Source organism: Eucalyptus grandis, chromosome 10 (genome assembly GCF_016545825.1).
Source record: "Eucalyptus grandis isolate ANBG69807.140 chromosome 10, ASM1654582v1, whole genome shotgun sequence".
Taxonomy (NCBI): Eukaryota; Viridiplantae; Streptophyta; class Magnoliopsida; order Myrtales; family Myrtaceae; genus Eucalyptus; species Eucalyptus grandis.
In genome coordinates, this window is record NC_052621.1 from 22,547,549 (window position 1) to 22,569,660 (window position 22,112).

Below are 22,112 nucleotides of genomic sequence, written 5' to 3' on the forward strand. Positions count from 1 at the left end.
ACACAGTTCCAGCAGTACCTTGATTCCCATGCTGCAACATCACATCTTCCTCAGTTTTGCCATGAGTGATAGTGGACTACATAACCTCTGCAGCCCGTTTTCTTTTGGCCCCCATGCATTTGGTACTATAGCCCCTGCCGATTAGTCAAGTTTGCATAATAGGACACCATTTTCTCTGCAGCCTGCCATCATGCCATGCTCCCCACCTCACCCAAAAAAAAAAAAAAAAAGGAAAAGGGAATTACTAGTCTTGTGACAAATTCTTCCTGATTAGACTAATCAGGAAATACAGAGAGAGAAATAAAAAAAAAATAAACGAAAAGAAATAGACCCATTTTTCAAAATTCTCTCAAGCCAAAGTCAAGAAACTGCCCTCTTTCCAAAGGCAAAAGACAATTTGACCACCCCTTGAAACATTAAAAAAAGGAAGAGAAAGAGAAAAAGACAACTTGACCCATAATTGAATTTGAATTTAAATAAAAAGGAAAATGTGTTTGGGCATTGATTTAGGTCATGTTCTTCCCTCCAGCCGGATCCGGATCTGGATAAGTACTTTAACCCCATTTCAATTATTGAGTTTAAATGCGTTGCAATTAATTACGTCGTGCACAGAATGTCTTCCTCTCTAGAGCTATGATGGTTTAAATGCACATAAGCCATCAAAAATTATCTGGGGTCGGTCCTCACGGTGGTTAGATCAATGGGATGGTGAAATAGTGTCGCATTCTTTTATTTGACTTTGCTTCCATACTTTTTTGAGGTAAAAGGCCATTGAAAATCCTAAATAGATATCTCATGACATATTTATCCAAAATTCACTTTCCTTATTACTGAAATTCCCAATTTGGTAACTCGTAACAAATTACCTAAAATTTAATTTTTGTCTTATAAAGATATTTAAGATTAGTTATCCGACTCAAAGCACGTGGGGTTTTCACGTTGGACCTATCATTCTTCAGTCAAATCAGTCTCGTGGTCGTCTTCGACATGTATTGTTAACGAAGAGCATATAATACCGGCCGAGAAAATAAGTAAATATGTATTAGTGTGCATGAAAAAGGTCAATCCCTTACCATAAACAACACTCTCTATTTTGACTCTAATTTCAAGGATTAGTAAATTAGTTTAAAGAAAGACTCGATTCAATTTCAGGTAAAAAAAGCAAGAAAAGAAGAAGCTTGATCCAATCAAACCGCAGGTAAACAACAATTTTACACATCATTTTCACTGACACTCCTCCAGTCCTGCCCCCCTGGAAGCTACTGATTGATCCCGGGGGACGCCGATTGGCCCGTGCGTCCCACGCGCGCCATCCGCGACTGGGGCGGGGGGCGGGGCTCTATTCCCTTACCGGACGTCCAGAAATGGCTTTTACAAATTTTTTTTATTTATTTACTTTTTCCACGGTCGCATTCTCACCCCTTTTTTTTAAATATTTTATTATTATTATTATCATCATCATTTTCTTTTTCATTTTCCTCCTCCTCCTTCGCAAAGACATTCTCTCTCTCTCTCTCTGGAAAAAAAAAAAAAAAGTTGTCTTTTTTACTTTGCACAGTTCACACAGAGAGAGTAGGGTTTTGATCTTCTTCTCTCTCTACCTTCTCTCCTCTCCTCCTTTAGCTGAACCGCACCATCGGAGAAGGAAGCCATTGTTGACGAAGGCCCCCGCCTCGCTCAATCCCCAAACCCTAGCTCCCCGCCCCGCCCCGCCCCGCCCCGCCCCTCCTCCCTCCTCGGCGTCGGGGACTCGCAGGCTTTCCCGGAGGAACCTCGCGCTCCCCGACCCCCACCCCCACCGCCGGGACTTTACCCCCATCTTGAGTGCCCGGATTCGGGTCGGGTTAGCCGCTTCCGCTTCCAGAATCCGGGCGCGCGGGGACCCGGGCCGGGATGTCGCCGTAATGGTATGCTCGCATTCCTACTCCCCGCTTCGCTTGAGCTGCTGGTAAAGTGAAACCCGAGCGAAAAGAATCCGGGCCGTTTCGAGCGTGGCGGGCCGGGTCGGCGGTTTGCTTCGCTAGGGTTTGGAGCTTGGATTTTCGTTTTGAGAGTTTGGTCGATTGCGATGGTGCTGCCGCGTTTCTGATGGAGGTGGGTCTTTTTTTTTTTTGGAGCAGTTGAGGTAGTGAAGCCATGGAGGGGGACGAGCGGGAGTTGCTGTTGCCCTGCGTGATTTGCGGAACCCTTTTCGCGGTTTTGGGTTCGGGTTCTTTTTCGATACTATGGTCTGTCAATTGGCGGCCCTGGCGGATATACAGGTGAGCTCGATCGTTTTTTATGGTCTTTTTCTTTGGTGGATTGATGATTTTGGTAATCTTTGAGTATGCCATTGGCGCCTGCTTTTCTTGGAAATGAGCCTAGTCCTGCATCGTTGTTCTTCTTATGCGTTAGTTAATGAGCTGGCTTTTCTTGGAAATGAGCCTAGTCCTGCCATCATTGTCCTTGTTATGTTAGTCTAATGTTTATAATCATGTTCCGTAGCATAATCGATTGAGAATTCTGAGGCTTTAAATCGCTGCCTTTGATTCTGATTTAGTTAGCACCCGGCCATTTCGATGAATGAATCTGATATGTATCGACTTTTGATGGTTATGAGTGAACCTGAAAAGGCAGGTTCTTCCTTTTCATGTTGCATGTGCAGATATGTACTCCCCGTTGTGCATTTACGTACACTTGTGTTTGTGTCTGTGAGTTACCATGGAGGTTTGCATTTACATTCACTAGATAGGTGGGGATCTAATGACTGGGTAACATCTTAAACTTTGTTATTCAAACCCAGATCACACAAAAAATCTGCTGGCCACTTGAAAATGACACTTGTGAAAGAATTGAGACTCAAGGAGAAAAACAAGCAGGAATGTGCAGAATGTTTATAGGAGATCTAAACTATTTCGATTGTGCCTACTCCTAATCCTTATGGAATGTAATGAAGGTGACAACCTGGGCTTTGGTTTCTGTTAGATTACAACGTGATTTGAGAACAAGTTTTACCAAAATTTTTCTGAAGACTCGATATCATTGTCCCATTTCCTATGAGACTATTTTTTTTCCCTCTCATTTGCTGACTTATTGGCTGGACAGTGCATGCCATGTTGCCTGCATTTCCTTGGCATATCTTCATCTCTTGCCCCATGGATGGGAGTTGGAAGACTTGGTGTAGGAAAGTTTTTTTTTTTTTTTTTTTTTTGGGGGGCATTTCAAGGAAAATTTGGAAATAGATTGTTGGTCAGGTTTTGCATTTGCCATTTTTCCCAAAAAAGCATTGTATTTGGTGTTATTTATATTGAACAAGCAAATGATGGAATGTATGCAGTCGAAAAAGAGGCAACCTGACACTCTGTATCATATCTTTTGGATGCTGCTCCCTGTTTTTGGATCATTAAGTACCTTACTGGAAAATATCAGCAAATGAGCGCACTGGGAGGATTATAATGGTGGTCACGTCATACAGGATAGGTTGGGAAACTTAATCTTTTGACTGAATGCACTTAAAAAAAAAAAAGTGATACTTTGTGCTTTAGGGCAGAAAGAATGAGACTTGTCTGTGCGGTAATCTTCTGTTTTTCCCATGAGTATTCTGCAAGATACTGAGAGGAGTAGATTTTCAATCTTTAATGGACTTGAGGTCTTTCATACATGTTCTAACAAATAGAATACCGCTCAGTCTAGGATATTATCTAGGAGACGTGCATTGAAGAGATGAATTTAATGCTTAGACAATTTAAGATGCATCAAATGCAGAAGCAACTGAAGAACTCAATTTGTTCCCCTCTACTTGTTACGGAGCATAGTTGTCCTATTTATTTGCTTCTGGAGAAACGTTTGCAAGCTTTGATCGGTTGTACCCCTCATACGTGAATGTCATGTTGTTCACTATTTTAGGAGCACCAAATATATTTTGGGTAGGATCGGTTTTGGGTAGGATTGGTTTTTGCATGTAACTCTTTACATTATTTGTCAAACTCTTTCAGAGTAATGGTACATATTGGTGTTTTATTGTACTTATTGGTCTTCTATAAGTAAACGAGTTAATATTGCAAAATGGCACCAACAGGGCGCGAACTGATTTAACCAACCAATAAGTAAAACTTGTATTGTCAATAAGGTTCATCAGATACTGTCCCCTACCCATGATATTTCTGCACCACCAAGTTTAGCGTGGAAAGCCATCTTTATTTAATTACTAAAAGGTGTTTCCGTGTTTTCAAAGGCTCTCCTATATTATCTTTGTGTTTGCACTTACATCAGTTGGTTTGGCCCCTTTTTCAGCTGGATATTTGCCAGGAAATGGCCTGCTGTTCTACAAGGACCTCAGCTGGGCAGGCTATGCGATTTTCTTTCCATCTCTGCTTGGGTGATTGTCATTTCTCCGGTGGCTGTGCTTATCACATGGGGATGCTGGTTGATTTGGATACTGGGACAAGATTTGATTGGTCTTGCCATAATTATGGCTGGCACTGCCCTCCTGTTGGCATTTTATTCGATCATGCTTTGGTGGAGAACACAGTGGCAAAGTTCGAGTATGTTCCCTCACTTTGTATTGCTTTCTCAAATTATACCACTGATAAAGTTAGGCCTTCTAGGGATTGGTGTTTTAAAATTTCAACTGTCTACTGTGATTGTATCATATACTTGGTTCTTTGGTGGGTTGGTTTCCTAAGCTTTTGTAAGGGTCTTGATGCTCTTTTTGTGCCAAGAGAAGGCCTCATTATGTGAGATTATTTGATAAGTGGGTAGATATGTGGTGAGTCCAATTCAAGAATCTCTACTAGATTGGAGACTGCTATCCTGTTACGACTTTTCGCATCTATAATTTTTCATTACATGTTTGAAGTATAGTTCAGGACTTTAATCCTATGTTTGGGAGATGGAGGGGAAGAAAATATATATATATATATATATTTATTTATTTATTTATTTATTTTTTTTCTTTTGGGGGGACATAATTTAAATTTTTCCTCCATTTCTTCTCACAAATTTTAAAATTTCCTCATTTCTCACCCAGATTTTTATTTCCCCCATGTTCCTCCTCCTTTTCCAAAACATAGTGCAATTCCAAAAATTACCATGCTTGTTAGTCGTTTGATTTATAGTCTATCATGACACAATCATTTTAGGTTTTGAAACAGGTAAACCTTGGAATAATTGAACTTGACAATGAGCGGAGAGAGAGAGAATCGACTGATTTCAATTAACAGAATGTTGCAACATAATTGAATGTTCTTTGATGCTGCTATGATAAAGGAGGATTTAGCAAGGGGAATTAGCGTGGTGTGGGGAGAGGGTAAGATGGTAGATGGTATGTTGATTTTTCAAAGCTGATCTAAAATAGGGCTTGTTCTTTTTCTAGTTTGATGGGAGTCATCTGATTGGTGAAAGAGAGGATTTCTCTTTTTTTGGAGAAAGGTAGTGGACAACTCTTTTTCTGGATAATTCGTGAAGACACGTCTTTATAGGGAATCTTTTTGATGAGCTTTGACAATTATTGTTGACTTGTGTTGGAAGTAAGACTCCCTCGAGTTTCCTTGCTAAGTTAAAAAAAGGGATGGTACAGGGAAGATTTAAACCTTTCTACAACAACTACAATTTGACAAGAAGTAGATGTTTTATTTAGCGATAACAAATGCATGATTTTTGTGATCTGTGAATAGCAGCCAATAGACTAGAAACTGTTGATTCTTAATCTTTGAAGCTGCTCTTATTTCCTCTACCCATAAATTCTACAGATCACTTGGAGGAAGGGTACCCCATAACTCTCCTAATATCGATATTTCTGTTGCCAATTAATCTATAAAGTAGGGGTCTTTGCAATTTGTCGGTATAGCACTGCATAGGCCATCTTTAAAAGGAAAAAAGTAGACCGACTTCTCTATGAAGCAGCTCCAGGATCCCATGGTGAATTTTGAAGAATCAGGTTTTCATTCACAGGATTCTCACCCAAGCATGTTGTCTAGGTTAAGAAGGAAATGTTAATTGCTAGCTTACCCCAAAGTTGTCTCCACTTTGCAATCTGTACGTTAGAAATAATTGCACATTGAAGTTTTTAGACACTTCCATAACATAGTATCTCATTCTTTTCACTTCCAGAAGAAACTATTCAAATAGATAAAACTTACCACAGACCTCCCAATTGTTCAAATCTGAGTTAATGACAGGGCCTTGAGTGTGTTGATGCCTATCTCTAAACTATTTGAACAACTACCTTCTCTTTTTTTCAGCTATTTGCATGCAGATCACGTATAGATTCAGGATACATATATTTCTTTTTCTTCTTGCACGAAGAAAGAGGATAGACTTCTCGTATCCTGCTAAGTTGCTCTGGGATGTCACTGATTATACTACTCCATATGCTTCTAGAGTGCTGAATTGAGCTAGGAGATTTGGGCGTGGCATGAAATAAGATTCCTCTTAGCGAGAGTGGATTTGTTTTGCTGTTTTCCATATTTCCCTTGTCTTGAAGCAGTAGAGCACAAAGGGGTTTTGATGAGAGACTCCTTTATTAATACGAGTCAGATGGATGGTTTGGCTTAAACTCTATGCTTCAGTGTAGTAGTTTTTGGCCAGCCATATAACACAGAGCGGGACTTTGTGAACTGCCATTCGGCTATGCTTTGTCGATTTAAATGTTTTACTGGCTTAGGATACCATTCATATAAAGTTCAAAAAATGCTGCATTGGGAGAGATGTATGTGGTAATTGTGTGAAAGTAGCCTAAATTAACAATATGATTGAAATAAAACTGGGATTGTTGGGGGCATTTGTAAAGCCATCGAACTGATTTGCTGTTTAGAAGAAAATCTTTGAAGTTAGAAGAAAATCTTTGAAGTTTATGAAAATATCAAGACAAGGAAGATACATAGGGATAGAAACAAGGATAGAAAGAAATGCTGTTGCAATCGGAAGGAGATACCGAAATGTAGACATATAATTGATGATGCAAAGGATTCATTTTTTCTTCTTCCAAGTACACAACCGATTAGTATGTTGAATATTTCTTAATTGTTTATAGCCTGATCTTTTAAATAGCTGAATGAAGTTTCCATGAAGGTAGCGTCCATCACATTCAAGGGAAAGCGCTAGGATTTTCTGTTAGAAATAGGACCTTAAAAGATTGGAACTGGAGGATGCCCTACTGATTGATTGGAGATGATTAAAACTTTTGCTCTGTGTTTATGATTGCATTCTCTTTGGAATTATAGTTTCTGTTTATTAATTTTAGCATTAAGACATTGCGTATTAAGAAACTGAAGTGAAAAAACGGTAGAAATGATTAATGATAAATTTTGATGCCATATTGATGTTCTTATTTCTCTAATTACAGGGGCTGTTGCTATTCTTCTCCTTTTGGCGGTTTCCCTACTTTGCGCATATGAGCTTTGTGCTGTCTATGTTACAGCTAGTTCAAGGGCATCGGAGCAGTATTCACCATCGGGTTTCTTTTTTGGTGTATCGGCAGTTGCCTTGGCAATCAACATGCTTTTTGTATGCCGAATAGTGTTCAATGGTGAGCTTTGCAAATTCTTTTTTGCTAAAATAGTTAAGAATCTGGAGTTGTTAACTCACTGATAGTGTAATGTCATCAAATGAGGCAGTTGTTTGCAATATATGTTTTATATTGTAACGTTCTGGCAATCATTACCTGCAGGAAATGGCTTAAATGTGGACGAGTATGTACGTAAAGCTTATAGATTTGCGTATTCAGATTGCATTGAAGTGGGCCCTGTTACATGTTTACCAGACCCACCTGATCCTAATGAGTTGTACTTTCGGCAGTCTAGGAGGCAAGTTAATGATATCTTCTGCTGTTATTTGTGTTTCATTTCACACCTTTATAGGTTTTTTCAAGATTCAACTAAAAACTATATAGCATTTTCCCTGCATGGTGAAGAACTATGCTCACTATCTCCTTGCCATCCTTTGTGGGAATATCTGCTCACTTCATTGTGAGCACTAAGGCACATTTTTCATGAACTTGGATTTCAATATGATGATTTGGATATTTATTTTGGAGTGGTTGTCAATATTATCGTTTTTCAAAGAGCTTGTTAAACTTGCTCTCCCTTTTTCTGTATAGAGGATTCAGTTGCTTTCGGGGTTCCTTCTGTTTTTAAATCAGATGCACTTTCTTATCAGGTGGTGAAATGATTGATACTAACCTGATCTTTTACCTTATTCTAACTTGTTTCCAATTGTTTTCTTATGTTGCTGCATTCTTGTAGGGCTTCACATCTTGGATTTCTTTATGCTGGCTCTATAATCGTATTGATTGTGTACTCTGTCCTGTATGGTTTGACTGCAAAAGACGCGCGTTGGCTTGGAGTAATTACATCAGCAGCTGTAATAATCCTTGGTATTCTGTCTGACTCTTCTTTTTTGTAGCTGAGTGCAGTCCAGTTATTCTCACTTGCTTGATTGTCTATTCGGCAAATTCAGTCTTATGTACATCTTTGTTTTTTTCAGATTGGAACATTGGGGCTTGCTTGTATGTGTTTCAGCTTCTGGAGAGCCGTGTTTTGGTTCTTTTAATTGCCGGCGCATCTCGAGTTTTCCTTATTTGTTTTGGAGTTCATTTCTGGTTAGTTTGAGTAATGGGATTAAGCAATTCTTATTAGTCCTTTAGTTTGTGGGTGACATTTTTCTTATAGCTGTCAATGATTCCTCATTTCAGGTACATAGGACACTGTATCAGTTATGCTGTCGTAGCTTCTATGCTGTTAGGTGCTTTTGTTTCTCGACATCTATCAGTAGCAAATCCATCAGCAGCACGCAGAGATGCATTGCAGAGCACGGTAATTCGCTTGAGGGAGGGCTTTCGAAGGAAGGAGCAGAACAGTTCATCCAGTTCGTCAGAAGGATGTGGTTCCAGCATCAAACGCAGTAGTAGCGCCGAAGCAGGACATCTTGAACCCAATTCCAGGGTTTTAGGTCAAAGTACCGTTGATGCAAGCAGCTGGAATAACCCCTTCTTGTGTCGCACTACTAGCTCTCGGGAGGGTATTGTGAGTGACAAGAGCATGGATAGTGGAAGACCTAGTGTTGCGTTGAGGAGTAGCTCTTGCCGCTCAGTCATTCAAGAGCCAGAGACAGTAACTTGTTTTGCTGATAAGCATCTTGACCATAACAGCTCCCTGATGGTTTGTTCGAGTGGTGGTCTTGACAGCCAAGGTTGTGAATCCAGCACGTCTTCTGCAAATCAACGAACTCTGGATTTGAATATAGCTTTTGCACTCCAGGAAAGATTAAATGACCCTAGGATCACCTCAATGTTAAAAAAGTGTGGACGACAAGGTGATATAGAATTAACTAGCTTATTGCAGGATAAAGGATTGGATCCTAATTTTGCAGTGATGTTAAAGGAAAAGTTGGATCCGACAATCTTGGCATTATTACAGAGGAGTAGTCTGGATGCAGATAGAGATCACCGTGATAATACAGACGTCGTTGACTCAAATAGTGTTGACAATGTTTTGCCAAATCGCGTTTCTTTGTCAGAAGAACTAAGGCTTCGTGGGCTTGAAAAATGGCTTCAGCTTTCTCGCTTACTTTTGCATCATGTAGCTGGCACTCCTCAGAGGGCATGGCTCATATTTAGTTTTATCTTCATCCTTGAGACTATTGTGGTTGCAGTCTTTCGTCCAAAGACTATCACGATGATAGATACCTCACACCAGCAGGTAGGAAGGGGAAGGACTTATATTTGTTCAAAATATATGCTGTCCATGCAGATGTATATGCACACGTGTCTGACTCAAAATACTAATTAAGGATTCTGATTCTGGATAATAACTCAAAAAGCCTGACATTCTATCTCTGCATTACTCTAAATCATGATTATCTAATCTTGCTTCTGCTTTGCAGTTCGAGTTTGGGATTGCTGTTTTGCTTTTGTCTCTCGTTGTCTGTTCTATAATGGCTTTCCTTCGCTCCCTTAAAGCAGAAGATATGGCTATGACATCTAAACCTCGGAAGGTACATGTCCAAGATGTTGAATTATTACTGAATCATGTTCGGTTGAATTTGGGCATGTGGACTATTGTGAATGACTTTTGCTTTATCTCTGACTGGTTTTGACTTGATTATTGCTATAGTGCTTTTTATCTACTGCATATTGTCTCTAGAATTTTCTGTATCCATGTACTTTAGCTTGTTATTGAGTGCTGAACTAGAGATTGATTCTGTTGACTGGCATACTTACAGTGTTTTGCGCTACTTTTATGTTAATGTCGGTTGTTGGTCTATGAATTTTCTGCATGTATCTCTTCAATACTTTACAATAATTGCTGGTTTTTTCTCATGGACATTTGTTTTTCCCCAGTATGGTTTTATTGCCTGGCTCCTCAGTACTTGCGTTGGGTTGCTGCTTTCATTTCTGAGGTATGCACCTGGTACTACAGCAGTCATCTTTGTGTTTGACTTTCTACACACTGTCAATATTTGCTAGCTAGAAATGATAGTTCACCTCTCTTTCATGGAAATGAATGTATAGTTCAAGGTATTACATATAACAAGAAACTTTCATCCTAGAAGAAGTGATGTATTGGTCTCTGTTGTTTGCCATGTATGTATCGTGGTTATGGACAGGTTGCGGTTATGGACAGGGTGCTGTTATTTTTAATTTGTAATCTAGATTCCACGACAGTTATCTGATTCAAGCTTCTTAATTGGGAATAATCTGAACTTATTTTAGGAAGTATGTAATGGCCTGTTTGTGTAGGATTTTTGACTTACTAGTATGTGTGATACATTAATGCTAAAAGTGAGATCATATGGAAAGGTCACACAAGTTATAGAGTGCTTGCCAAATAACTAGACATGAATCAGATGACTATCGACCATGTTTCCTTATCCATGTGTGCATTTTGTAATGTTGTTATTACTTCTTGCTAGTTTTCAGTAACTGAGTGATCTTAATGGCTGCTAATACATTTTAGACGTTTTGTATGGTTGCAGCAAGTCGTCAGTTCTTCTTGGATTGTCCTTGACCGTACCTCTTATGGTAGCATGCCTTTCTATTGGAATTCCCTTATGGATACTTAACGGCTACCAGTTTTGCGTACCACGAGTCCACTCTGCAGATCACCCTGAAAGCAACATTACTCGTGGGAAGAAGGAGGTGTGTACTTGGGCTTGGTTTCTATATCTCTACTTATAGTTGAATTATCTGTCTAGAAGTTGTTAATTTTACCGTGTTATAATATCCTTTTAACTCTTTCGTAATACATGTCCAATCCAATCTCATACCTGTCAGTGCTTGTATCACTGAGCTTGAAATGGTTAAAGTATGGCAAGATTAGCATATTCATATTATGTTGAATTTGTTGGGTGGGGGTGGTATTGTTTTGTTCAGTTTCTTTATGTTCCTACAATTTCTTGTTTCTGCTCTTTGTTATCAGCTATGTGAAGTTGCTATTCTGAATTTCTGCTCTCTGTTTGCTGCTATATTAAGTTGCTAGCTACCTTTCAAGGACAAGTAATTCACTTCTGTCTCAATTTTTATTTTTTTGCTGGAGACCAGATGCTAATCTGTTTTGGATTAAATGTATATACATGCTCTTACATTATTTATATCTGGATTTTAGTGGTAAAATTCTCAATCTAAGTTCCTCAGCTGTTGCCATTCACAGGGAGTGGTTCTTGTTATTTGTGCATCGTTGTTTTCACTGGCTGTGGTCGCTCTTGGTGCAATTGTGTCTGCAAAGCCATTGGAGGATTTAGGGTACAAGAGTTTGACTCATGATGAGAAAAGCTTCAGTTCTCCTTATGCCTCATCTTATTACCTTGGATGGGCCATGGCATCTGCAATTGCTTTAGTTGTTACTGGTGTGCTGCCCATTGTTTCATGGTTTGCTACATATCGTTTCACCCTTTTCTCCGCTATATGTGTTGGGATATTCAAAGGTATTTCCCCCCTTCCTTTAACTTTGTGCTTAGCATGCAGCCACAGGTGCATTTATGGTGGCTTTATAGTCAGGGATGCTCTAAACTTAATTATTGCTTTTGTCCTCTCAAACTTGCAGCTGTCCTGGTGGCCTTCTGTGGTGTCTCCTACTTTGAGGTAATTAAATCCAGAGGCGACCAAGTTCCAAGGAAGGGGGATTTTCTTGCTGCTTTACTTCCTTTGGTGTGCTTTCCTGCTCTGCTATCGCTTTCTTCAGGATTGTACAAATGGTGAGTTAGCTTTGCGGTCTTCTATCTGGTAGCTAACTCAATTCAAAATTTTAAATTGCTTGTAACCATTGGCAATACTAGATTTTATGATGGGTTGCCGCAGTATGCTCAACTAGATTTGTACAATTTCCAGGAAAGATGATGGCTGGAAGCTTTCTCGTGGTGTATATGTGTTTGTTAGTATTGGACTCCTCCTCCTGCTTGGTGCAATATCAGCTGTCATAATTGTAATCACACCTTGGATGGTAAGTTCATCTCCTTTTGCTTTTACTCTTTTGGGTGTAAGATTGATTTATCATCCTGTATTTTTGTGGAATTGGACAGATTGGGGTGGCATTTCTGTTAGTTCTCCTGCTTGTTGTACTGGCCATTGGTGTTATCCATCACTGGGCTTCGAACAACTTCTACTTGACTAGGATGCAGATGTTAATTGTGTGTTTCCTCGCTTTCCTTTTGGCTTTGGCTGCTTTCCTCGTTGGCTGGTTTAATGGTGAGCACAGAACTGATTTATCTTGTCCCCATAATACTTGGTTTTGGTTAAGAGGTTTCTTTTTATTGTCAAATCTGGTCGTGTATAATGATGCTAGTGAAATTTCTATGTATTATCAGATAAACCATTTGTTGGAGCATCTGTGGGTTACTTCTCGTTTCTCTTTCTTCTTGGTGGAAGAGCACTCACAGTGAGTTGGTCTTGTAATCTTATGCTTATTTACATTTCACCATATCCCAATCCAGACCTTTAGTATCTTGGATTCCCTTTCTCCTTAAATACAAAATGAGCTTTTTGGCAGGTTCTTCTTTCACCGCCCATTGTAGTGTACTCCCCTAGAGTGCTGCCAGTGTATGTTTATGACGCTCATGCAGACTGTGGAAAGAATGTCAGGTTTGTCTGTCATTTAATGGTTCACAGTTTACTTCTGTATCCCATGTTCCTAACATGTATTAATTGGTTTCTTAATGTCTATTTTGATGTACAAAATATTGCAGTGCTGCATTTCTTGTGCTTTATGGGGTTGCATTGGCAATTGAAGGATGGGGTGTTGTTGCTAGTTTGAAAATTTATCCTCCATTTGCTGGTGCTGCTGTTTCGGCAATTACCCTCGTAATTGCCTTTGGTTTTGCCGTTTCTCGTCCATGCTTAACTCTCGAGGTTTGTCCATTTGTCTTGTCTGGTAATAGCTGTACTACAATTTATTTCTGACTATAACTTGCATGCTATAATTCAATTACTTTTCCTTATCGTCATTTTGCATTAGAACTTTGGATGTCATTGGTACTGAACAAGGTCTTTCATTTGTCAATAATGTGTATTATTGCTTCCACTGCCTTCTACAAATCTTTGATTGATCATCCACTTTTTTACTTCCATGTTCAGATGATGGAAGATGCAGTGCACTTCCTGAGTAAGGAAACAGTTGTTCAAGCAATTGCTAGATCTGCTACTAAGGTATGTAAGGATGGGATCTTCGATTCACAGGCTTTCAGTTATGTCTTCTGGTTAAAATTCAAGTTCTTTTGCTTGTCACGCATGTGCACCATATTTGCAGACAAAAGTTTAACAATTTGCTTCTTTTTCTTTTCCACTCTAAAAGTTGATCTTGTAATTTATTTTTGTTGATTGCTTGCTTTTGCTGTGTGTCTGATGAGTTCTTTCTCTGTAACTCTGCAATTAACTAGAGGGCAGTGTCCCCACTGCAGTCATGTGCTGCAGTTTGTGTGTTCAGGATGATGCATCACCATAATTGTATATAACATGTATTTGACGATTTTCTAGTGCACATAGACTGTGTGCTTTCATGACTGATGTTTCTTTGCCGGGGGATGGAATGACATCCTGATTCTAGATAATAGATAAATTTTAGCTGTCTCATAGTTGCAGTGTCTGCATTCATGTATACAATGGAGACACCTGCATAGCATGGGTGGGCAGTGGGGTATGTACTTGTGCATGTCTAAGTGGTGATATGCCTGTACGTGAACATGTTTGCGTGGTTGCAAATGTTCCCAAACTAGACTAGTGTGTGGACCAGCTGTGTTGTTCTGTTACTCACATGCGACGAGTTAGGAATGGCTTGTTGGTGTGTGATGGCCAGGGAGTTCAAAGTTCCTTATTCTTACTCTTTGCTGCATGCTGTCTTTTCCTAATTGGGGTAATTGCTTCTTTTGTCTGATTCGAAGACTGGTTTTGCATGTCTGTCTCGCTGGGTCTCTTATTTTTATTTTTATTTTTTTGTTGGTGTGAAGAGAGGGGTTATGGGGGGGTGGGAAGAGAGATGTCATCTTATCCTTTTCAATCGGTGGGTTAGTTAATTCCTCATTTTCATCTTGAAATTCTGTTGTGATTTTGGGAACTTTTGTGAAGTGGTGCTTTGTCTCAAGTATAGTTTTGTCTTTGAATGTCTTGTTTACTTTGAGTATTTTGCAGACTCGAAATGCTCTATCTGGAACATACTCAGCTCCACAAAGATCTGCCAGTTCTGCTGCACTTTTAGTTGGTGATCCAACAGTTATGCGCGATAGGGCTGGAAATTTTGTGCTTCCCAGAGCTGATGTTATGAAGTTGCGCGATCGTCTAAGAAATGAGGAGCAAGTTGTCGGGTCATTCTTCTATAGGATGAGATATAGGACTTGTTGCCATGACAGGGCTAGTGATGTTGATCACAGAAGAGAAATGTGTGCTCATGCACGAATTTTGGCTTTGGAAGAGGCTATTGATACTGAATGGGTGTACATGTGGGACAAATTTGGTGGTTATTTACTTCTTTTGCTTGGTTTGACTGCAAAGGCAGAACGAGTGCAGGTAATTGAAATTTAACTTACTTTCTGCGTTTCTTACATGTATTTTCTCTCTCTTAAAGAATGGTGAAATTATTTTTTGTATTTGTGGTGTAGGATGAGGTTCGTTTAAGGCTCTTCCTGGACAGCATTGGGTTTTCTGACCTCAGTGCGAAGAAAATTAAGAAATGGATGCCAGAAGACCGTCGGCAGTTTGAAATTATTCAAGAGAGGTAGCTTAGATGCTTGTTGTTTTTAGTTTTTTTCTGCTTTCTTTTGGTGCATGTACCACATTTCCTTATCATATTTTTGTGGATTTAGTTATATTCGGGAAAAGGAAATGGAAGAGGAAATCTTGATGCAGAGACGTGAAGAGGAGGGGAGGGGTAAGGAAAGAAGAAAGGCTCTCTTGGAAAAGGAAGAACGCAAGTGGAAGGAGATAGAAGCTTCTCTCATATCTTCTATTCCTAATGCTGGTAGCAGGGAGGCAGCAGCAATGGCTGCAGCTGTGCGTGCTGTTGGTGGTGATTCTGTTCTTGATGATTCTTTTGCACGAGAAAGGGTTGCAAGCATTGCACGTAGGATACACAATGCTCAGTTGGCTAAACGAGCACTCCAGGTTGTAATGATTTCTTTTATTTGCCTTTTTTGACATGCTGTAGTTTCCGCATCGTCTTCTATTTTACAGTAGAGATGCTCAAAATTGAAGCTTTTGAAGAGAATGTCATTACATAGTTGGCATTTAGGGACAAAATGGTCAGACGAAGACACCGGCTGCATATATTATATTCATAGTCGAGGAACAGTTAGTAACACAGGAAACCAATCCATCGAATTGAAGGTGTCCCATGCATATTTTGATTATCAGTTACTCGTTTTTCTTGATTTGTTTGTTTCCTTATTGTTACTTGGACATTTCACTCAGTAATAGAACTGTTCGAGGTGTATGCAAAGAATTAAAGGTGTCTCATGCTGTGTTGTTACTTATGTAGAAATCACCCGATCTAGTCTTTGCCTTTGGTGTGGCTCATCAGCTTCCTGATTCATATTTCCCACCTTTCTAGTCCATTATATTCATTCCATGTGGTGATTACTATGATGCAGTAATATCTTAGATAGCCTGTTGCCTGTGGGTTTATATTACTTAGACACTAAAAATAAAAGAAGGTGTACCATTAGTCTATGCTGGCTCCAATTCTATCTATTTCATTTACCATCAGTTCATCTATTTAGTTGATTGCTTAGAACACCAGCATCCTTTGAAGATCTTGTGGACTATTCAATTCCTTTTGCAGCATTACTTATTCATTGTCTGTGATTTATTTGTCCCCTACAAATACTTCTCTTCAATTTTTTTTATGCATACTAGAGGTACTAGCATCTTGTTTTGTCTCAGTCACTTATGGCAGCTTTCCATTCTTCTTAAGGAAGCAATAATATTAAAATTCATCTGAATCGTGATCGAGATTTATGGGCAGCCTATAAAGTAGTAAATATGGTTTTCTATATATTTCCTGTCTAACAGAAGTCGATTGCCACCTGAAAAGAAAATTTAGCTGCCCAGAGATGTTCATTTTCACACATACTCGAGGCTGTCTTCATATTGACATTTAATTTATGGCTGGGATAAGTGTTTGCTTTTTCTGACACAATCATGTTTCATCACCTCCCCATGCCCATTTAATTGAAAATGCATTTTGCCGTGCCTCTCTGTTGACAAAATAGAGGTTACTGCCTTATTTCTCTGACTAGAAGTTTATTCTGTTGAAAATAATCAATTGGATTGTAAACAGACATCTACAGAAAGTGAAATAGATGCTCTGTGTTGTGTCTTTTCCATGATTGTTATCTTATGTAAATCTTTAAATTTTGAGCATTATTATGTGTTAAGCACGACTAGTCTCACTCATATTCCACTCTTGGGGCTGACAGACAGGGATTGCTGGTGCCATATGTGTACTTGACGACGAACCAACATCCAGTGGAAGACACTGTGGTCCTATTGACGGTAGTGTCTGTCAAAGTCGTAAAGTTAGCTTTTCTGTTGCTGCCATGGTTCAACCTGAGTCTGGCCCAGTTTGTCTTCTGGGAACTGAGTTTCAGAAGAAGGTTTGTTGGGAAATCCTAGTGGCTGGATCTGAACAAGGTATTGAAGCTGGACAAGTCGGACTAAGATTGATAACCAAAGGTGATAGACATACAGCGGTGAAGGAGTGGAGTATCGGTGCAACGAGTATTACCGATGGAAGGTTGTTTGTCATTAAATACTGAAATTTTTTTTAATCGTTTCCACCCTTCTGGATTTAGGACTTTGAATTATTTTTATTTCATTATTGGACTAGTTCTGCATTTCCTGCTTCCTAAGCTGCTTCTCATAACTGCTTTTCAGGTGGCATATTGTAACCGTGACAATTGATGCTGAAATTGGTGAGGCAACTTGCTATTTGGATGGTGGCTTTGATGGTTACGAGACTGGTTTGCCATTGCCTGTGGGAAACGATATATGGGAGCAAGGGACTGAGGTTTGGATTGGGGTTAAACCACCCATAGGTTTGGATGCAATTGGGAGGTCAGACAGTGAGGGAGCTGAATCTAAGATGCATATCATGGACATTTTTCTTTGGGGAAGGTGCTTAACTGAAGATGAGGTGGCATCTCTTCATACTGCCATTGGCTCTACTGAACTGAGCACAATTGATTTTATCGAAGATAATTGGCATTGGGCAGATTCACCTTCCAGAGTAAGTTCTACTTGCATTGGCGTGTTATCTTATTTTAGTAAAGAAGTAAGTCTTAACTTCCCCTTATGATCTACGTAGATTGATGGATGGGAAAGCGACCCGGCCGATGTTGATTTGTATGATAGGGATGATGTAGACTGGGATGGACAGTATTCAAGTGGCAGGAGAAGACGACCAGAACGTGATGGGGTGGTGGTCGATGTCGATTCTTTTACTAGGAGGTTCAGGAAACCTAGGATGGAAACTCAAGAAGAGATTAATCAACGGATGTTGTCAGTTGAGTTGGCTGTCAAAGAAGCCCTTGCTGCAAGAGGTGAAACTCATTTTACTGATCAGGAGTTTCCTCCAAATGATAATTCTCTATTTGTTGATCCAGGAAATCCCCCTCCAAAGTTGCAGGTATCTTTTCCATTTGACAGGTTCCTTTGACATTGCATCATTAGCTACTGTTCAGTTATGGTTCTGTTACTGTCAGATAGTACACTAATTTTGACTTCTAAATAGGTTGTTTCTGAGTGGATGAGACCCACTGAAATGTTGAGAGAGACCTGCTTGGATTCTCATCCATGCTTGTTTTGTGGCACTGCTAATCCATCTGATGTTTGTCAGGTATTTCGTTTTTGCAAATAACACGCAAGTTTAGAATACTCGGTTCCTAGAAATTTTTGTCCTGTTTACTTTCTTGAAAGTTGTTTCTCTTTGATGAACTATGACTTTATAGTTTCCTCCTCAACCATGTTGGTTAATATTCAACAGGGCCGGTTGGGAGACTGTTGGTTCTTGAGTGCTGTTGCGGTCCTAACCGAAGTTTCACGTATATCAGAAGTTATTATTACTCCAGAATATAATGAAGAAGGAATCTACACTGTTCGCTTCTGTATCCAGGTACTGAGTTTTTTATTATCATAACGATATTGCTTTTCCTGCTGGCTGTGCTGAAACATTCTATCGGTTGATATCTTTATGGGGCTGACTGTGCTACTGGTTTTATATTTGATGCTTGCTTGTCATATGAGAGGGTCTATTTGGGGGTAAAAGAAATATTATGCTCATGTTTTTGGTTTACTGTAGCACTGTGTGGCTAGAGGGAAGTAGGCTTTGACCTAGTTATGTAGGGCTGCTTGTTGTCATGATACTAGAAGGTGCCCTTTAAACTGTTAAAGAAGCATTACTCACTTAAATGTTTGCACCTTGGAGACAGTGCTTGCGCAGGAGTGATCATTCCCCGTTCTATCTTTCTTATGTATAATATTTTGGTCTGGTTTTATCTTTTTCAATGTTTATATCTGTTAATGTAGGGTTTACCCTTTTGAAATCCTCCATGGGCTGTTTCACTATTTATTTATTTATTTTTGTGGGGGGATGTTACTGAATGAAGTTCTAGTAGGAAAATGAAGTTCTAGTGGGTATAACTCTTTCTTTTCTTAATCTCATTTAGGGTGAGTGGGTCCCAGTTGTTGTTGATGATTGGATTCCTTGTGAATCTCCGGGTAAACCTGCATTTGCCACCAGTAAGAAGGGCAATGAGCTATGGGTATCTATACTAGAGAAGGCATATGCGAAATTGCATGGTTCCTATGAGGCACTTGAAGGTGGGCTTGTTCAAGATGCGCTGGTAGACCTTACAGGCGGAGCTGGTGAGGAGATTGACATGAGAAGTGCTCAGGCTCAGATTGATCTTGCAAGTGGTAGGCTGTGGTCTCAGCTGCTGCGGTTTAAACAAGAAGGATTTTTGCTTGGTGCTGGCAGTCCTTCAGGTTCCGATGTTCATATTTCTTCCAGTGGCATTGTGCAAGGGCATGCTTACTCATTGTTGCAGGTATCTTCTGTTACTTGGTTGGCATTGCTGTGATGTCTAAGAGTTGTTTTTTAAGTTAATAGCCTGCTTGTATTGCTGTCCAGGTAAGAGAGGTGGATGGTCATAAGCTTGTTCAAATTCGTAATCCATGGGCCAATGAAGTTGAGTGGAATGGACCTTGGTCTGATTCGTCACCTGAGTGGACTGATAGGATGAGACACAAGCTGAAACATGTTCCGCAGGTTAAACTTTCACTGGAGTCCCTCTTACCTTTGTCTCTATCTGCTTATCAACTCCAAAACTGCATGACATGATCGATTGATGAGTGCTTTTCATTGTTTGGCATCTCATAGTTTCTTTTCTGTAACTCTCATGCCGTGTCTCTGATTATTGTATTTGAGCAGTCAAAAGAAGGAATTTTCTGGATGTCTTGGCAAGATTTTCAAATACACTTCCGATCCATCTATGTCTGTCGCGTCTATCCTCCAGAGATGCGCTACTCAGTCCATGGCCAGTGGCATGGTTTCAGTGCTGGTGGATGCCAGGATTATGACACTTGGCATCAAAATCCTCAGTTCCGCTTGAGGGCGAATGGTCCAGATGCATCATCGCCAATGCATGTGTTCATTACCTTGACTCAGGTATCCCTGCTGATTATTGTGAGACTAGCTTCCATCTCTTAACAATTTGTGTCTTTCACCTGACTTTTAGATGTCATGGACTTGTAGGGTGTGAGTTTCTCAAGGACTACTGCTGGTTTCAGAAATTATCAATCTAGTCATGATTCATTGATGTTTTATATTGGGATGAGGATACTCAAAACTCGTGGTCGTCGTGCTGCTTATAACATATACCTACATGAATCAGTTGGGGGGACAGATTATGTAAATTCACGAGAGATTTCATGTGAGATGGTACTGGATCCTGATCCCAAGGGTTACACGATTGTGCCTACAACTATACATCCTGGTGAAGAAGCGCCATTTGTTCTATCTGTTTTCACCAAAGCATCAATAACCCTGGAGGCTTTGTAATTTGCATCAGTGGCTTTTCCATAGCCGCTTCATCCCTGAGCTGAGGACAAGCCCCTGCAAGCATGTGTGCTTGGCTTGAACGCCTGCACCTGCAAGTAGATTTTGGGACCACGAGCCGTGCTCGAATTTTCAGGTTTATCTTATTTTTTTGACTACCTTTCTTGTTCAAACTCTCTGCTCTTTTAGACTAATCTCTTTGCTTCTTAATACATTGATTTCAATTTCACCATCATTAGAAAATACAAAGCTTGACTACCAAAAGAATATGCAAGATGGTTGTTTTAGGCCAGCTTAACTTGTTCTCTACTTTGACAACGCGGCCTCTGAAATTATGGTCTTTAGTGCCAGCAGGTCTAGCAGATACCTTGAGAAAGCTTAATGGCTTTGAAGATCACCCAAGGGCTTCTCGAACCTCAGATGATATACTATTTTGGAGGATTGCAGCCATGGAAGATGTCATTCGTGTAGAGCTCGAGTTCCATTATGAAGACATGTCGACTTGATCTTGTGCAGCTGGAATTCAGAGGCCATCTCAGCCTGATCTCGCTTGAGTTTTTTGGCTCCATGCCAGCATCAACGAGGGTTCTCGTGGTCCCCCTGTAAATGAGTATTTTTCAAGATGAGAATATGATTATTTATTTTGTAAAGGGCGGAAATATCGAAAAGCATATGACAAATAGTTCACACAAATCGCTTCCCTCACAAGGGGAAAAGATTGAGAAAATGCTGTAGCTAGAAAAATGTAAAGATGTGCTGCAGTTTGTTTTGTACTCGTAGGAGAGAGGTGGATATTGTATAGTGCTCAGTTTGCAATATAATGCAGGAATTCTATCGTTTTCCTACTTCACATCGTCTGTGTTCAATTACCGACTTCTTTTTCCACCATCCAGGACGCCGTCTATAAATAATCTGCTTCTTCCTTCCAGGATTGATACTTCGAATCTTGAATCAAAGAGAGAGTGTCCTGAGATTCTTACAAACTCCGGTGAGCCCGATTTTGTTAAAATCGGTCCCCCGATGCTTCCTCATCTGGAGTTCTTCCAACTAGCGAAGATGGTAACCCTATTTTAGGAAACTGTTTCATACTGTTATCATTCGATGATGATAACAATGAAGTGCGCGATCCTAACTCTGGGAAAGTAATCGGATCGATGCCGTCCCACGATTTCCAGTTTTGCAATCTCTATTTTCGGCCCCGTCTCCTCGACAACGAGGGCAAGAAAGGGTGTTCATCATGCAATGACTATCGCTTGGGTCTTGTTTCTAGTCTTGTTGGTGCTCAAAACTGCAATCAGAAGCACAACCAAAGATTCATCCACTCCGGTCCCCTGGGATTCTTGCCCTCTCTCTCCGTCTCTCTCCACTTTCAGATGCCGCTCAGGCAAAGATGGATGACACAGAGTCACGTGACCTAAGCCCGCATCACGTGCCCTTGGGTCCTCTCCCCTTCCTGCCCAAATTCCAAGAAAGAACCCACAGAGAGAGAAAGAGAGAGAGAGAGAGAGAGAGAGAGAGGGCCTCCCCCACCTTCGACCAATTGGAGGGAAACGAATCGGGCCGTCCATCCCTCATCGGACGGCCCGGACCTGGTTT

General features: G+C 40.2%; 1 protein-coding gene across 3 annotated transcripts; it reads left to right on the plus strand.

Moving 5' to 3' along the window:
• The first annotated feature begins 1,561 nt into the window (after positions 1-1,561).
• On the plus strand, positions 1,562-21,366 carry LOC104422282 (calpain-type cysteine protease DEK1). 3 transcript variants are annotated; one of them, XM_010034555.3, is made up of 32 exons: positions 1,562-1,907; positions 2,121-2,261; positions 4,273-4,523; positions 7,325-7,507; positions 7,649-7,784; positions 8,223-8,353; positions 8,464-8,578; positions 8,672-9,677; positions 9,862-9,972; positions 10,319-10,377; positions 10,954-11,116; positions 11,628-11,901; positions 12,021-12,171; positions 12,305-12,416; positions 12,496-12,661; positions 12,781-12,851; positions 12,963-13,054; positions 13,159-13,321; positions 13,547-13,618; positions 14,597-14,971; positions 15,064-15,179; positions 15,268-15,565; positions 16,879-17,195; positions 17,336-17,687; positions 17,766-18,086; positions 18,192-18,296; positions 18,444-18,572; positions 19,126-19,506; positions 19,590-19,727; positions 19,890-20,126; positions 20,214-20,652; positions 20,862-21,366. In XM_010034555.3, exons 2-31 carry the CDS (start codon positions 2,137-2,139, stop codon positions 20,517-20,519), a joined length of 6,456 nt encoding a protein of 2,151 aa, XP_010032857.2. In that variant the 5' UTR covers positions 1,562-1,907; positions 2,121-2,136; the 3' UTR covers positions 20,520-20,652; positions 20,862-21,366. The 3 variants fall into 3 exon arrangements, with proteins under 3 accessions (XP_010032857.2, XP_039159414.1, XP_018719570.2); XM_039303480.1 differs by having other exon boundaries at positions 20,868-21,366; XM_018864025.2 differs by having other exon boundaries at positions 20,871-21,366.
• The last annotated feature ends 746 nt before the right edge of the window (positions 21,367-22,112 follow it).

Coding starts and splice junctions, on each gene's coding strand:
- LOC104422282 (XM_010034555.3), top strand. CDS start 2,137: ATGGAGGGGGACGAGCGGGAGTTGCTGTTGCCCTGCGTGATTTGCGGA. Junction 2,262..4,272: donor CGGCCCTGGCGGATATACAG/GTGAGCTCGATC, acceptor CCCCTTTTTCAG/CTGGATATTTGCCAGGAAAT. Junction 12,172..12,304: donor TCTTCAGGATTGTACAAATG/GTGAGTTAGCTT, acceptor TACAATTTCCAG/GAAAGATGATGGCTGGAAGC.